General features: G+C 36.4%; 2 protein-coding genes across 7 annotated transcripts; both read left to right on the top strand.

Annotated features, from left to right (window-relative positions):
* Window positions 1–358: 358 nt before the first annotated feature.
* Window positions 359–15,337, top strand: LOC104887572 (actin-related protein 7). Of its 6 annotated transcripts, XR_007270918.2 has the most exons (9): window positions 360–607; window positions 2,031–2,246; window positions 3,935–4,076; window positions 4,955–5,199; window positions 8,752–8,956; window positions 11,240–11,336; window positions 11,516–11,583; window positions 12,923–12,981; window positions 14,966–15,060. XR_007270918.2 is itself a non-coding variant. In XM_048638237.2 (7 exons), the coding sequence occupies exons 1-7, from the start codon at window positions 530–532 to the stop codon at window positions 15,116–15,118; spliced, it is 1,107 nt and encodes a 368-aa protein (XP_048494194.1). In that variant the 5' UTR covers window positions 365–529; the 3' UTR covers window positions 15,119–15,337. The 6 variants fall into 6 exon arrangements, 3 of the variants coding, with proteins under 3 accessions (XP_048494196.1, XP_048494194.1, XP_010670533.1); XR_007270917.2 differs by lacking the exon at window positions 12,923–12,981; XR_007270919.2 differs by lacking the exon at window positions 11,240–11,336 and having other exon boundaries at window positions 362–607.
* A 124-nt stretch (window positions 15,338–15,461) lies between these two features.
* LOC104887573 (protein MIZU-KUSSEI 1) lies at window positions 15,462–17,241 on the top strand. Its single transcript, XM_010672233.4, has one exon. It carries the CDS (start codon window positions 16,203–16,205, stop codon window positions 16,989–16,991), a length of 789 nt encoding a protein of 262 aa, XP_010670535.2. The 5' UTR covers window positions 15,462–16,202; the 3' UTR covers window positions 16,992–17,241.
* The last annotated feature ends 265 nt before the right edge of the window (window positions 17,242–17,506 follow it).

Here is a 17,506-nt window from a genome sequence, read left to right as displayed (position 1 = left end):
TGATCTGAACTTCTCTGATCTGAACATATTTCTTTTGATCTGATATGATCTTATCTACAAGATCTTATCTTTTAGATTTTTCTCAATATATAAGAAAAAATAAAGTCATGTGGAGTCTTGTTTGATTCGTCTCAATGAGTACTTTATTAATATTCAATTATTATAACTTTTTACTAATATGTAATGGATAATATTTAATAATAATAATAATATTTAAATATAAGCATGATTTGATCTGATCTGATTTGAAATATGCAAAAATAAGGTAAACTGAACATAGCCAAAGTCTATAACGTCATCCCAATCGGCAATATCTATTCCCAAACTCTGAATCCCATACAGGCATACAACATAAGAAACACCCGCGGTTGGATTAGATGAGAAGAGAGTATAAAATGAGTACTAACTAATAACTTAATTCAAATAATATGGTCCCCGCTTGCGGGGTTTTAAGCTTTAAAATGTAAACACTCAAATAATATCCTCTGAAAATTCAGCAAAAAAAAGCAAGCTTTGATAATCAAATTTAATGGAGGCAGTGGTAGTTGATGCTGGTTCCAGTCTTCTCAAAGCTGGCTTCGCTATTCCTGATCAATCCCCACCTCTCGTACTTTCTACTTCCTCTTCTATTTCTATTTTTCTCTTCATTTTTTTTTATTTTATTTTCTGAGAAATGCCAATTATATTCTTCTTTGTTTTTATTTTACTCCGTCTTTTATTTTCTTTTTCATGGATAAGATTCTATCTATTTGTCTGTTGATTTTTCTAGTTGCATGTTGAAATTGTGCTGTAAATTTATATTAGTTATGTTGATTTATGTTAATCTATACTGTACTTGTTTACCTTTAGTTTTTTTTTATTTTTATTTTTTATTTTTTTTTTATGGGGTTGTTGGTTACTCTGATAGATAATTCAACTTTGTCAACTTCATCCTTGTAAGAGTTTATGGTGTTTCAGTGAAGATGGATGAAATCTTCTGTTTTGTACATAGATTATTGAACTTGGGTCTGACTCTGCTATTCTATGAAAATTTTCAATGATTTTGGCCCAAAATGAAGTGTCCAAGTGTCCGGGTCCACCTCCGAGTGTCAAGGATTCGACATGGGTACTTGAGGTGAATTGAAGAGTCCGTGTAACTAAGTTTGCATGTAATAATGGTTTAGAAAGTCTCATATAAGACCACCTTACCATACCATAGTCTATGGTAAGAGGGGTCGGTAAGACGTAACCCCTTGTCTCAAAGTGATCGTATTAACTTGAAAGGTGACCTCTTTAACTTAAAAAGTGACTGTTTTAACTTGAAAGGTGATTCCTTTAACTTGAAAAGTGTCCCTTTTATGACAAAAAATGAGATGAAGTTACTCTAATTTCATTGTAAGACTGTCTTATAGCATACTATTATTGGTTTACTAATTAAAAAGGCTAAAAATCATAAGAAGATTATTAACTTGAACCTTCATGGTAAATTAGCTTGCTTTGATATTGATGTGGATATACTAATGATTCCAGGGTTGATATTGGCAAGAACTGGAAACTTTTTATATTTAATGCTTAGTAAGTACAGTATTTGGGGGTAAAGATACACTGCAAGTAACTTGAGACACTTTATTTTGGATGGAGGGAGTGTTTTTTCACCTATGATAATCATGAATGACTGTTCGAAGTAACAAGAGAAGGTCAAACTAGTATATTAGACAGGACTTATAAATACCTCCTCCCATTTTGAAATTCAGTGTAAGGGCCAAGAGGGAGGCACAAGAACTAAGGAGAGAGATGAATAGAATGAGGGATCCATGTGATGAAGGGAGAAATAGAGAGAACTGAAATGTTGCAATTAGTTTGAAACTTCCGAAAATAGCAAGTTTTGCATTTATGTTAAGATGGAGAAGTACTTCCTTTTTTTTCGACTGAATAGACTACGAAAGTAGCATGGTGATTTTCCATTTATGCAATGTCTATTAGTTTTCTTTACTCTGATTTCCATTTTAATGCCAACTAGCGTAACTGGTGTTATCGAATTCTATATTCAGGTAATTCCTACCCAGATGAAAAAAGTCTTGGAGGATGGTACAACTGTAAATGCTTCACCAGTTGTGGATGTAGCAGTTGATCCCATTGTGCGTGGCTTTATTAGAAATTGGGATGCCATGGAGGATTTATTGCATCATGTTCTATATACTGGCCTTGGATGGGAAATGGGAAACGAAGGGCAGATTTTATTTGCAGATCCACTTTTAACTCCAAAGGTCAAAGGATTTTAAACTCTCTTCTCTCTCTCACTTTTTGTTCTTAAAAAATGTTGTTTCTTATGGGAACTAATTGCTTCTGGGATATGCATCAATCTCAACTAAGGCAAGTAGTGAGCTACTGAGCTAGTTCCATGGATTTATAGCTAATTATGGTGTAAGGCACATCGACCCAAGTTCCCAAGGGCACGAATAGGCTGACATGAAACGAGTTCCCCGAACCGAGACTCGCATGGGCTCTCATCGAGACCCACTCACTTCTCTCTCCTTGACGTCTAATACCATTGCCCTGCCACTCTGCCTGTTTTCTTGTGGCCGAGTCCCTCCCCATGTGGTTAGATTAGTTATGGAGTAGTCTGCAGGGCAGCGGGAAGTTCGCTCTTGCAGCTTATCTTCTTAGCAGCCATTCCGGTAAGCACCCAGAACTTTTTGCAGACAGAGGCTACATCGATGCATTCCTTATGAGTGATGAAGTGAGAGAGATGAATGCTCCTGCCGATGATAAAGAAATTCTTAAGCCCTAAAAGCTTCTCTTTATCCCATGATATAAGAAATCCCTCAGAATTATCCCACTCAAGGATTCACTTAGTATATCGCATAAATTCTCTCATTCTTTTTATTTTTATTTTTTATGTTTGCAGCTCCACCCCTCACTCTCGTCAGCTGTACATACGTCACCTTCCATTGTCTTAGCGAAGATTTCAACATGCGACGAATTTGACTATTATATAAGCTAGCTGTGGTTTAATCACTTCATGACTTGATCCAATCATTTTGAAACGTCTCAATCGCGTTGGTAATCATGGTGTTGGTGGAAGGGAAATCTTGCAGGTGTTGTATTGCACTTGGCGTCGAACTGTCTGGCCCCATTTGAAGTGTCAAGAATACGATATAGATAATTGAGCTGAAATTAATAGTTTGATCATCAATAGATTTTGAGTTTCTTGCATGTGAATGTCAAGGGATTTTTGATTAATGGATTAGCAGCACCAATGAAATAACATAACGATTTATTTCAGATGTCATGATGTGATTTCAAAAACACATGTAACATGTCACATAATGGCTTTTTGCAAAACAGCTAGTTGAGCAGCTTTTGTCTCCCACAGTTTTCATGTGCAGTTGATAATTTTTTTCAAGAATAGTCACACTTCTCAGGTAAAATTTCAGAGGGCTCAACATCGTCAGCAATCAGCATATCATCAAAGATTCTAATGATAGTGTCTGTATGTTTAGCTCAAGGCCAGGAAAACTTGAATAAAGACATTATTTCCCTTGACATTTGAGATCTCAGACTTGATACCTTCAATCCAATGTAGCTCAAAGAGCAACAAGAAACCCATGCTCATACACTTTGATTAATGACTTGATGCGATATCAGTTTATATGTGTATGAAAGAGGAGTTGATGGAATGTGCTCCTGATACGTATTTGAACCTAGAAGCTCCCTCCTGAATGTTGCTAGTTTTGAAGCTGGCTTCGTTACTGTATATATATTTTGTATTTATGTAATATTGAGTATTAACCAGGGAATGAAAGCTAATATCTTGCAAGTCTAGTAAATCTGTAAATTTTCTCATTGACAAGCATGTTGCTCTATCAAAATTTGGACATATGGACAACCATTGCCCAAATCTTGAGTCAGATCATTGATCCCGTGTACTGATATATGCTTTGAACAATTGCAGGCCCTACGAGAGCAATTGGTCCAGTTACTGTTTGAAACTTTTAACGTCTCGGGATTTTATGCAGCAGAACAAGGAGTACTGTCACTATATGCTGTAGGGCGTATTTCTGGCTGCACAGTTGATGTTGGTCATGGGAAGATAGGTCTGTGAATGAGACAAGAGGAACTGATGCTTCAGTGTGTTTCTTTTTCCTTTTCGTTTTTGCTTAGGTTTTCTTGTGAAATATATTGTCGCCGTCCCTGCCCCACGGTTCAAACCGCTAAAATCTTCCTCAAACACCTCAGGATGGAGCCAAATGCATTTGAATGTCTTTGTGAATGCGTAGAACTACTTCTGGTCTGCTTTTAGCCGTCATTATAGATGCTTGTTCATGATTCAATTGATTTTGTTGCCTATCTGGAGCATCATCCTAGCTTAGTGACGGGTATAATGTACACCTGGGAAAAGATATTGGTTACATAGTGTCAAACTCTATTGTTTTTACTTTTCAAGCTATTTCTCTGGTGAAGATCCCTTCTATCTGATCTGCAAGAACAAACTTTGATCACATCATGCTTATTAAGTTATTATTGGCTTATTATTGGCTCATATCTCAGCCTTTCCCTAATCAGTTGACTCGGAATGAGAGGTTGTTTCCAAAAAATGCAGTAATAACTAATAACTTTAAGGTTTGGAAGTTAAACAGAAAACTTTTGGGTTGTTCAGATATACTAACAAACTATAGTTGTTCTGGTGCTAATCACATTTTCTTAAGAGTCCTAACAGAGTTGAAGCTGGATAAATTACTTATTTCAGAATTTTCCATTAATGGGTAACCAGTAACCACTATGTTCTGCCAATCTTTTGCTTATTTAGAATGCAGATTGAAAATGTTGGTCTGCCATTGGAATTTTCTGCCATTAAAGCATCTAAATCTTTTTTCATGGAGTGTTTTTATCGTGTATATTAAATGTTAAATTTATTATTCAAGGTGCGTTAATACTGATAAACTGTGTTACTTAACCCTTCTATCACTTGTAGATATTGCACCAGTCATTGAAGGTGCGGTTCATCATATTGCTTCTAGGAGATTTGAGGTAGGAGGTATTGATTTGACGGAATTCCTTGCTCAGGAACTTGGAAAATCAAATTCAGACGTAAATCTGAAATTGTCTGATGTTGAGAGATTAAAAGAGAAGTATTCCTGTTGTGCTGACGATGAACTTGCTTATGAGAAGCTATTACGCAACTGTCAGAAAGAACAACATACACTTCCTGATGGCCAGGTATTTTATTAATTGACCACCTGTAGTTTATATTCTATCTTTTGATTGAAGATCCATTCTCTGGGGATCTGCAACTTTTCAGCAGTGCAATATCTCCAGAGTGCTTACTGCTAGGCACCTAGGCATCACAATGTTAGCGAATATTATAATTTGTATTAAGGGATATACATATATATCAAAAACCCAAAAAATGAACAGAGAACTGCTAGAGTGAAAGATTTCATTTAGATTATAATAGCTGCACCCCGTGACTGTGTGCTTTTGGCATAATTTAGGGAGGTTCAGGTGCACCGTGCATGCAATGTTGCTCCTGTCAAATTTCTGTTTAAACTGTAGTTCAAGTACAACCTTTTCTCCTTTTCTAGTGAAGAAACTGAAATTTTACTAGATGAAGAGTCTTGACAAAGGTGAAAATTGTACCATCAGAGGACAAGCTGTCCTCCTGATAGGACCTCAAACAAACGTAAATTCTTGGGACCTGTGAGAATTCTTCTCCTACCAATTGCCTTGTAACAAAAATATCGGTTGCCAGCTCTAAGTTTTAGATAATATTCCTGTAGTAAGACTTCAGAGTTCAGACACCAGCCTTAATTCTTTCTGAGTTATGTTGCATAACTACAATTCCAGTCTGTCAAAATTTCAAAATGGTTGAAGATGATCATGTTGGTTTTTTCGTTCTCAATTCACCTTTACATGCTACTCCCTACGTCCCATAGTACAGTGATTGTTCCTCATCTTTCACAGGAATTAAGAAAAGTGAAAAATGTTATCATTTGTATTATTTGATGATGAACTTGTATCAGAAAGCTAATCGTCATTTTATTTTTTATAAAAAAAATTAGATCTATGGCTAAAAAAACCAAAACTATATTGAAAGCAACAATCAGCATGTAATGTTTACTAATATTCAACATAGGGAGGAACAACAGATTGTATCAATCTAAACAAACCAAAACTAACGAATAGGATTACATCAAACAACCAATAGAATTACAACCTTAAGATTTCACAGATTCCAGCCTAAACAGTTAAAAGTAGAAATATTTAAAACAAGAACAACTTTTGGGACACCCAAAAAGGAATACAATTATACAAGCTCTATATTATGGTTGGAGAGAGTATTAAATAACATTGTAGAGGTGGCTTATCTTCTTAAATAGCGGTTGACTTCATATCCAGGGAAGTCATATGATTATTTTCTTGCCTCGATAGAAGGTTCCAGATCAAGATCTTGGAAGAGTCTAGTGTCTTGCAAGCAGTGGCAAATTCAGGAATTTGCGAATGGTTGGTCACACCACCGTAAATCCATAATTTAACCAATGATCAATACATTAAATAAAACCTTCATGGTAGTTCCATTTTAAAAGCAATAAATATTCATATTACAAACATATAGTACTAAGAAAATATTACAGTTGTTCTCGGCAGGTTTTCATGTTTCGATATCGAGGTGGAGGAGGATTCAGAGTGGAGTTTCTCTTAGCAAAGAAACAAGTCAATTTTCAAATTATGATATTTGATAAACGATAACTATTAATCATTCAATCAGATTTCATATCGAATAACTTGCTAGTTGCTCTCTAAACCAAATTTCTGCAATTTTAATTCATTCATATCAATTTGCAACTTTTTTAAAAACCTCAATTTTCACATTGTATGTTTCATAAATGAAAAGTATACCAAAGTGTCAATTAATCCAACTAAAACTAACACCAAAGTGGCAGATGAGAACTTGAAAAATTTTCCCATTTGTTAATCCAATTGAAAAATGATAAATTCCCTAAACAGTAAATTAAACGAATGAACAACACAAATACACAATCAACTGCTCAAAAACAACCAATCAGCAAGAAAAAGTGACTTCTAATTTAAATTAGGTTACCTCAAAATCTGATTTGGAATTGAGGGTTGAGGGAGAGACTAGAGGGGAACTGAAGAAGTCTGGCCAGGCTGCTGGCCCTTCGGGAGTAGCGCGGTGGACCAGTGGTGACGTGTTGTGCCGTGTCTGAGGGTTCCGTTTGTTGGCGAGTACAAAGTTGGCAAGTGCCATTTGCGAAGCACAATGAGTATGCACAGTGACGGGAGATTCCGCTGGGATAGGCCGTGACCGGCTGGGCTGTGGCGAGGGAGAGAGAGAGAACCTGAGGCCTGAGGAATGAAGGAGTGAGGGTTTCAAACTTTGTATTGTCGGGAAGACTGAAGAGACACGTTAAAGCAGACATCGATTTTTTTTTTTTTATTATTGTTGGTCACACGACCAACCATGACCAAGCCTACCTCCACCACTGCTTGCAAGTTACTGATGAGAGGTTAGGGATAAGTGTAGTAAAAGGTGCATTTCAAAGTGTTGAGTTATGAGGCAAATGGCTTGTCTTATTCATGATTCTAGCATGGCAAATTGACCTGATCGCATTTGAGGCTCTGTTTAGCACTAGAGAGTAGTGACGTTGTAAGGGGATCCCATTGCTTAGAGCATCCTCATCCATGCTCTGTTTATTTGTTACTGTTTGCATGCCAAAGAGCTAAAGATATCACAAAGATTCTACTAGTTTTTGTCCTTTGCTCTCTGCTAAGTAATCTAATGGCTGGTAGAATTGACATCCTATCCCATGTCAGTGACCATACTTAGTTGCTAACTCTTGAACCTATGAAGCCTATGAAGTTTGAACAGAGAAGAAGAAAGAGATAGTAGGTCAATCTTGTGCACACATGTGCCTCCTGTGTGTTCTTTGTTGATCTTCATGCACAATTTAGGCTCTAAGCATGACTCCAATTTTCTACTTCAAATCTAGCCACCTCCTTGCAGAGTGCAGGCTTAGTTAGGTGCTGGTTATTGTCATTGTATCACAAGCTATGTTACTCGACCTCTTCATTTGACACGAGTATGGACACTTCGACACTTCATTTCAGGCTACAGTTATGGGAAGGTCGGGAACTTTTCATAAAGTAGCCAAGTCGAACAATTGGTTCACATACCTGTTTCCGACACAAGTACCTAACATGGATCGCAAGCACCAGTACTCATTGTCTTTTTCATTTTTCTTCCAGCTGTTCCCTTTTTATTGAGGAGTTGGTGAGGAGATGACTTTCTCTTGCTGCAACAACTTCAAGGTTCCCATTCCTCCCTGGAAGCATTGCTGACATTCTTCTTTGTTTTTGTGTGGTTCAACTTTGCTGGATGCTTTGGGGTCTTCTTAACAATGATATCTGAGAGTCTTTTGATCTATCCCTTTGAGTTCGACCTGATCTCATTTTAATCACATTTAAGGCCATTAAGAACCTCTTTTTCTCCCAAAGAAAATGGATGATGTAGTCATTGACAAAAATGGATGCTTTTTGCCTTTTCCTTGTTCCTGGACATTTGAGAAAATGTATCTTCAGTTTCCTTTAACCTTGTTTTACTTCATACCTAGGAATTTTGAGGTTGCATATCATGCTTATCTAGTTGATTGATTTCCTTATATTCTTTGAAGTGGATGGCACAACTAATATGTAATTCACCTAATCCACTTACTACATACTTGAATGATATGTTGCTAAAAGCATAATTAGACCTTATCTGTTTGTGATCAGGTCATTACAATAGGAAGAGAAAGATACCTTGTTGGGGAGGCATTATTTCAGCCTTCTATCTTGGGTTTGGAAGACCATGGAATTGTTGAGCAGCTGGTACATAGTATCTCCACTGTGTCATCTGAGAATCATCGTCAGCTTCTGGAAAACACAGTGCTTTGTGGTGGCACATCCTGCATGACTGGTGAGTACCAGTAATTTTCAGCTTCTGTATTTTCTGGAGTCTGGAATGCAAGGAATGCTTTTGACTTGTGAAATGTATAAGATGAGAAGCATACACAGATCTCTTCCCTAGTTTGACACTGGTGGTCCATTTTTTCTGCTGTGGTCACCGGTCAGTTCCAAACTTCTAATTGACTGTTGCAAGGTGCAACTGACCACCATCTTGATTAGCAACTAACCCATGGCTCCAACAAGTTTTGTGGTTATTGGTTCTTAATACTTCTAAAAAATTTATCACAAGTCAATGAATTTTCTTTTGCAACTTTGCACTTAAAAATATTATATTCCACACGTTCCGTAATTTTTAGCAAATTATAGTTCCCAAATGAGTGAAGAATTAAATGTCTATTTGATGTTATATGTGGGTTATGGTCAATGCCATAATGCAATGGCTCATAATTATATGTGCTTTTGGAATTGGATCAAGGGTTGAACAGAAACATCTTTGCTATTTTATGGGCAAGGCTCCAAGAACCTTTTTGCTATAATCCAATTGCATGGGTTAGATTCGTTATGTGACTCCCTCTTATTCCCTCTAGATTTGAGCCATATTAGAGGCATAGGGTAACGGCAGTAAGGCTGTGTACGCAACTCCCTCTTACCCGCCGTGAATTTCCCATGATCTAGCACCAAGGCACCCTATGATACAAAATTCAAATAAGCACACAAAAACTGTAACAGGATTTTGCAAGTGAAAAAATGCTGTATTTACCTTTCAGGCGTTTCTCTTTAATTTATTGATTGACTCTAGAACCCATTTTCCCTCTGTTTGTAAAATCAATTGTAGTATTTTCTAAGCTAGATAAATGTTGGGGCATTATAATCTTTAGATATCAAATTCTCATCCTAGGTTTAGTTGAAAAGTAATGGAACTTACCTCTTCATGCCTGAAGTACTTTCACCCTAAGGATATTACGAAGCTCAAAACTTACTTTTGAAGATATGCAGGGTTTTCACCCATAGATTAAATTTGGTTTCGTGAACTGAATACTACTTTTAACTCCAAATAATAATCTTATTTCTTAGATGAAGTAGCCGATTAATTTCTAAACTACCTCTGATTTTAAATACATGAAGCACTGGAAATTTTGCACTATTCAAGTACTAACTTTGACTCCATTTTAAAGCTAATATATAAATACAATTGCTATCATATAATATATTGTTGGATCAGATTAGTCTGAAGATGTATTTGCAAATTTTCAAGTTTTTTAGAAGTTTTACTAATCAATAATTAAACATTAATAGTCAGACTAATGTATTGACATATTTGAAAGTCAACATGTTGCATGTATTTAGAAATAGAGGAAGTATAAAGTTTGAAACTTTTGAGCAAAATCAGTATAATTACTAAATACAAATCTGATTTTAGAAAATAAAAGATCCTTTATTTCTTTTCGAGACTTTAATTAAATTTTGGTTGTGGTTATAATTTAGCGAGTCTCGTTCTTTCCCAGCTCAAATATATAGGAGAGTCTGTGTTAGAAATATTCTGTCATCATGGTTGGCCTTTGGGGATCTTTAACTTGTAATTCCAGAACCACTTACTGAAATTTTGACTTCTCCTTTTTCCTCTAGCTGACTGCATTTGGAAATCTAGTCTTCTTTAGTTTTTGTACTTCAGGAGTTTCTCAGAGTGGTCCTCATAGGATGGATGTTTGTAATTTCATGAATGAATATCATGGATGAGTTAGGTGACTTTAAATCCGTACCAAGTCATCTGAACCTTAACCAAACTAAGTGTATATATACTTGGTATGTACATTGTTACAAACTAGGTGGAATTGATGTATAGTGAGTGACTGCATAATTCTTCCAAGCACTTATTGGATACAAATTCCTAAAAGTTATCTCTTGACCCAATATGAACAATAAGGTTTTGAGATACGAAGAAGAAAACGATATGATCTTGGTTGTTGACTTGTTGTCAAAAGGAAATGCATCTTCTTTTACCAACGTCAATGTCCCGCACCCTCAAACTTGTCTAAATTCTGGAAGTTAGTGTTCATCTTCTTTAAGGAAGAAGCCATATCAAGGATAAATATCTTTTAGATTGTTGAGAGTAACTATTCTCTATGTTGAGAGTAATTATCAACCCAAGTCCTGAACCTCAATTGAGAAGTGTATTTCTATATAATCTGTGTATCCTGTGCATTGAGACTTGAGAGTGGTGAGACATTGTCCTTATTTCTTGCACTGGTGTGGTTGCACATGAAACACATTGGATTGCTTGCGTTTCTTTCAGGTTGGTCTCTTACATGCAAGTTAGGAGAAATAGAAGGAAATTGTTCCAGGTCTGAGCGACTAGACCTGCCAGCTCCTAACTGGCTGTTGGTTCAGAAGTGGGTACCCTCGTTAATTTGCTCAATCTTGTTTGGAAATATGAAGTTGACTTAGGAAAAAATAATTGCCACTCATTTTTGTTTTGTTTTTATGTGAATGAGATTGGGTTGTAATTGTAATTCTTTGTTGAATTTCTGGTGTGAGTTCTCAGATTCTTGTCTTTTCTTTATTGCTGCAGGTTTTGAAGAGAGATTCCAGAAAGAGTCAAGCTTGTGTAGCTCGGCCATTCGTCCTTCTTTGGTTAAGGTAACAACCATGTTTGACTTTGTTACTGATGCTTTGCAATGTGGATTGAATAACGCCTAATAATGGGTTAGGATATTTAGATAGTTTATGTCAGAGCTGGGAGGTTGAACGTCAGGTATATTGTACAAGTGTACATCCTTGCTTTTATACATAGAAGAAATTTCAAGAGGTTCTTAAGCCTACTCCACCCAGGACATCTGCTGAAAGCCAGTGTTCTTAGATAGTAGAGATGAATTAATAAATGCAATACAAGTATACAACTACCATCCTGTGTGGATTTGGTAGAAGCTTTAAGTTGGGGATCGTAAGGCACATGTATGCTTTATTCTCAAATATCCTCAGGCAAAGGTTACATTCAACATGATAATACTAACCTTAGAGAAGTTGGAAAAGAAAGAACGCAACCTTAGACCTAGGATACTACTCGACAAAACAAACTTTTACTGAGAACCACAACCCTGGTTGTCTACTCATTCCTCTTTTATGTTGTTCATACCATGGTGTCAAAATAAAGGCCACATCTTATCGCCGCGTGTATCGTAAAGGTTTTCAAATCTACCGAACCGAGACCACCCGAATTGCAAAGGTGTAAAAAAACCGTGTTTTAGGCGAGTTCAAGGTATATCTCATGGTCTAAGCCGAGATTTGGAGGTACGACAACTACATCATCCCTGTTCCAGCATCACCATCACCATCACCGTTACCGCTATCGTGACTGAAACCGCATTTTCGAACTATGATTCATACATATACTGAATTACATTAGGGGCTGTTCCTGCCTGCTCTCCCCTAGGCTCCACTCTATATCTAATGCCCTGCCAATGATATCAGGTGGTGACTGCAAGCTTGTGAAAGGGTTGAAATGATGGTCACCAGTGTCTTAAGTGTTGTGTGGTTCTCTTGCGCAGCTAACTTCATGCTGGCAAATAATCTTATGAAGGTCTCCTGACAAGAATATAGGTGTCATTGCACAAGAACTTTAAATCCTTTAAAGATTGCTTTCTCAAATCTCAGATTTTGCAAAAGCACCCTAAGATGATAAAGGCTTAGAGTAACTTGATATCTTTATGTGGAAAGTTATCTGAAATACCTTGTTGAACAAAGTCTTGCTTAATAATGTGTTCGTTGCATCATTTCTCTCTTACTGCACAGTTCTTTTCTTCCTTTAAAGCTCTGGAGACTCATGGTGCAGATTATATCATTTCTGCACCAGTTTGCGTGAGCCATATTGAATAAAATTTATTTTTATCGAACCTTCAAGGTATAATACGTTTACTATACTTTACACTAGACCTAAGTTGTGATGATCCTGAAAATGGGCCTTGGTTATGTTTCGAAGATGTAGGTTACAGAATCATTTTCAGCGATAATTTGATCAGCTATTGCCAGAAACCCTAAGTACTTCTCTTCCTCTCCTTTCTTTTGTTTTTCTTTTTTGCTGAGGTACTAGTTTTTATAGTTGTGGTATGCACGGGTCAAAAAATGAACAATACATATACGTCATACTCGTCATTGTTATAGCACTATAATACTATTCCTACTATAATTCCTGATTATTGTAATATTGTAGTCGTACTCTTGTTGTAATTTCTTCATTTAATCTGCTCCAATGCATGGTTAAAGTGAAGGATAGAATTATTTTATTGTATTTTTAAAATATATACTAACCTCAATTTCTAAATAAGTGCAATAATTTGACTTTCACGCTTGCCAATGCACAACTTTGACCATTTATATCTCTAATTATGTATTTGTAAAAGTGATAAATAGTTGATATTATGAAAATATTCAATAAAACAAATCCAACATGTTATATGATCATGTTTTTTTTTTTTTTTTTTTTTTTTTTTTTTTACATATTAGTAAGAAAAATACAGTCAAAGTGAGATGTGTGAATAATGCAAAAGTCAAAGTGTTGCACTTAAAAAGAAACATAGGAAATAGAAGTATATTTTAGCGGTTGTATGGTCATAGATAGGCAAATCCTAATTTAAAGCATATTTGAAGCAATGTTAGATGGTAAAAGATTATAATATAAAGAGTATTGTAGCAAAAGTTATAGTACTAAATATAATTATCTGCAACTTCACATAGCTAGTCCTAAAGTGGTTTACTGACATGTGAAGTAGCAGAAAAATGAGATGTGATTCAATGAAGATTTTCTGGGTGATCCGATTCAGAGGTATATGCACATATTCAAATTATAGTAGTATCACAGGGCTTGTTTAAACAAAAGTAATTTCTGTTGTGTCTTTGTGGTCTCTAGCACAAGAAGCTTTTTATAAGATACCTTTATCTTATATAAGCCTGGCTGGTACCCAGTAGTCTGACATGCTGCTATGTGATCTTGTGTTGCATAATGCTTCAACATTTCGTAGTTCACCAGAAGAGAGCTTACTCAAGGTTGTAGTACTTGACTCTAGATTACAGACCTTTATCTGCCTCAGGCTCTCACTCTTTTTTCACCTTCTAGGAAAGGTGCAGAGAGGAGAATGCTCCATGTGTAAGTCCGTAGCATTACAGAGTATCCTCTAGTTAATTCATCTAGCTCTCTAATCATCATTCATGAGTTACAGCTTCCGTAGGTTTATGATGTTGATTGTAAAAAAACATTGTTCCTTTTAACCCAAATTGAATTCACGACTTTTAGGCCTCTGTCCATCGTACTTTTGTATTTTCTTCCAAAACAAGACTCTTTCTTCAGTGTTTCTGTAGTAGCTAGCCTTTGATGCAAACACACCCATAAAAACTCATTACCATTAGATTCAATCGTATATAGTTTTAACGTTATATGTACTTATATAATGTTATTTTCTAATAATATTTATTAATGTAGATTAGGGTCCATTTTGCACCTCGAATATTGTACATGCTTTTATATAAGAAAGAAATGGAGTGTAAGCAAGGAACACTAGCATCATAGAAAGATTACATATTTGGCGGTTGTAAACTAATAGTAATAATAGTAATACTGGATGATGCTCAGATCAAATGTTCTAGGAAAGGTGCCGGGCATTCGTGTTCAGAGCTCAGATCAAATGTGTTGGGAGATATTATATATCTGGATGATTTGAGAGCTGTATGAGCCCCTTTAAGTGTCCAAATTAGCCTGCAATCAAGTTGGCTATGAGCCTGTGACCAATAGTAGTTTAATTTTTTCTGGGATTTTATTATTAATGATGTATGTGATTGATATCTTTTGGGGTTTGGTTCTCTAAGTTGAGTCCATTTCTGTTCTTTTGTAATTTCCTTTTGGAAAATCCAGTTGTTTCCTCCTGATGTATAACAATGACTAACTGTTGCCAGTTGCCGCCACTTTGCCGAAATATTATCTACTGAATTTCTTCCTTTTTTTTCTTCTTCTTGATGCCCTGCGCAACAGCCGCCAGAGTATATGCCTGAAAACTTAACCAAGTATTCGGCATGGATTGGAGGTGCAATTCTTGCCAAAGTAGTATTCCCTCAGAATCAGCATGTGACCAAGGCAGATTATGATGAAACAGGGCCTTCCATTGCTCACAGAAAATGCTTCTGAAAGTTGCAGTTTCCTCCATGCTTGGGTTTCACCTGTACACTTTGTAACATATTTGAGTAGGTAGTTGGTTTTGTAAAAATTCGATGCTGATCAATGTCAAATAAATGCATCTCTTTCTTAAAGTATGCTTGTGTGCAGATGTGCTCTTCAGAATTCAATAGTAGTGTAAAAATATGTACATCTTTAATCCACATTTTTGTAATACCAGTGTATTTTTGTTTGACTTTTGTACCTTTTGAAAAAAATAATATTTATAGTAGGTACATGTAGGTCTGATTCTGGATAGAAAGCCAAGGCCATGCACACACACACAACCCCCCCCCCCCCCAACCCCACCTTAATTCCCTCTCTCGTAGTCCGGTTGCTCCGGTAAGAATCGAACACTGGCCACAAAGGTGAATATTAGAGGCATTACCACCTCTATCTATGGTCAGTACATTTTTCAAGTTTTCTGTTAAAAGGTTAGGATTATCATTCAGAAAACTCATGGAAGAAAGTGATGGAAAAGAGAAAATAGAGAGTGGCTTAATAATGAACTATATTAGTGGAGCAGGCCTTGTTACCAAGATGGAATTTACCAACGTCTGACTGCTAAGCACGTCTTGGTTTAATTTGTGAAGTGACTTGCACATTGATGTGGAGTCTATATTACAATTTTTTTTTGTTTGACCTCTACCTTTAAAGAAATGCCCGGCATATTTGTATAGTAATAGTAATACTATTGTTATTTCTTTTCATATCAGCATATTTGTTTAGAAAAATGCAATAGAAGAATATTTGTCTGAGTTTCTTAACATAATTAATGTGTTTGTCTCTGAAATTTTTGAACATTCAAGAGCAGGCCAGCATGAACAGAATAATTAGACTCTCTCCTAAGATGCAGTGACTGCGAGGGAGTCTACTTGTAGAAATTGTCAGCATTGCGGAACCAAACGTGCAATCCACAACATTCAAAGCCAATTGCTTGGTATAAACACTATCTACATTGTCATAGATCCAATCATTTTTGTCTCCTTACTTTCCACCACCTAATATTTCTCCTGAAACCAACTAATTGTTTCTTGGTTTATTACAATCAACCACCATGCCCGGACCCCTTCGACAATCCCCTGCATCGCCACGACGATCTCCACCTCCTCATCCTCATCCTCATCCTCATCCTCCCTCTTCACCACCTCAAACTGGGGCCATAACCCCTATGAGCAATGGGTCTTCATCACCTCGTGCGCCAATATCCTTGCAAGCACCCTCCCAGAGGAAAAACCCGTCTAAATCAAATAAAATTTTGAGAAGGGTACGATCTGTCTTTAGGTCTTTCCCTATCGTAAGCCCTACTTGCCGGATACCAATGCCAAACAGGCTCAATGACGGGCATGTTCATGGTGGGACTAGGATCACCGGAACACTCTTTGGGTATCGAAAAGCAAGAGTAAACTTGGCAATCCAAGAAAATCCTAGGTGCCTCCCCATGTTATTGCTAGAGTTAGCCATCCCAACAGGAAAGCTGTTGCAAGACATGGGTTTAGGTCTAGTGAGGATTGCCTTGGAGTGTGAGAAGCACCCCTCGGATAAAACCAAGCTCATTGAAGAGCCCATTTGGACAATGTATTGTAATGGTAGGAAAACTGGTTATGGCATCAAAAGAGAACCAACTGATGATGACTTGAGTGTTATGCAAATGTTGCATGCTGTTTCAATGGGTGCTGGTGTTTTGCCTAGTGGTGATGGAAATGAGACACCAGATGGTGAGCTTACTTATATGCGTTCGTTTTTCGAGCGTGTCATTGGATCTAAAGATTCTGAGACATACTACATGATGAACCCAGATGGGAGTGGTGGCCCTGAACTTAGCATTTTCTTTGTTAGGATTTAGTTGCAAAACAAATATCATCAAGATTATATATTCATGTAACTAGGGAAGTCTAGGAGTTATTCTTCATTTACTTGATTTTTGTATCTCTTTGTCCAGGCATTAAGTGTTACAAACTTGGATGTTGAGCAACATAATTAGTATTCTACATAATTGTGAGATACAAAACTTCTGTATATATGGAATTTCTCTAATTGTAGATACTACCAGTAACTGTGCTGGGATTTTACAAGGTATGAATTATGGTGTTATTGTGGGATATGCAGATATAAGAGTTATCTAAAAGATATTGACTTTAATTTCTATATTTACATGTTGTTTAAAAGGTCTTCTGTGGATGATTTTTCTTGATGCCAAGACACTTCTATACACCCCAAATTTAATAATTCTCATCTTGTATTACAAAAATAAATCATCCCAAATTACTTGTAGGCAATTTTACTTTTTATGTGACCAGTGATGCATGACATGAATTTTGAAATGACTAAACCCGCTATGTATTGAGTATGAGCCTTACG

The sequence above is a fragment of the Beta vulgaris genome, chromosome 2 (genome assembly GCF_026745355.1).
Source record: "Beta vulgaris subsp. vulgaris cultivar EL10 chromosome 2, EL10.2, whole genome shotgun sequence".
Taxonomy (NCBI): Eukaryota; Viridiplantae; Streptophyta; class Magnoliopsida; order Caryophyllales; family Amaranthaceae; genus Beta; species Beta vulgaris.
This window is presented reverse-complemented; position numbering and strand designations above follow the sequence as displayed.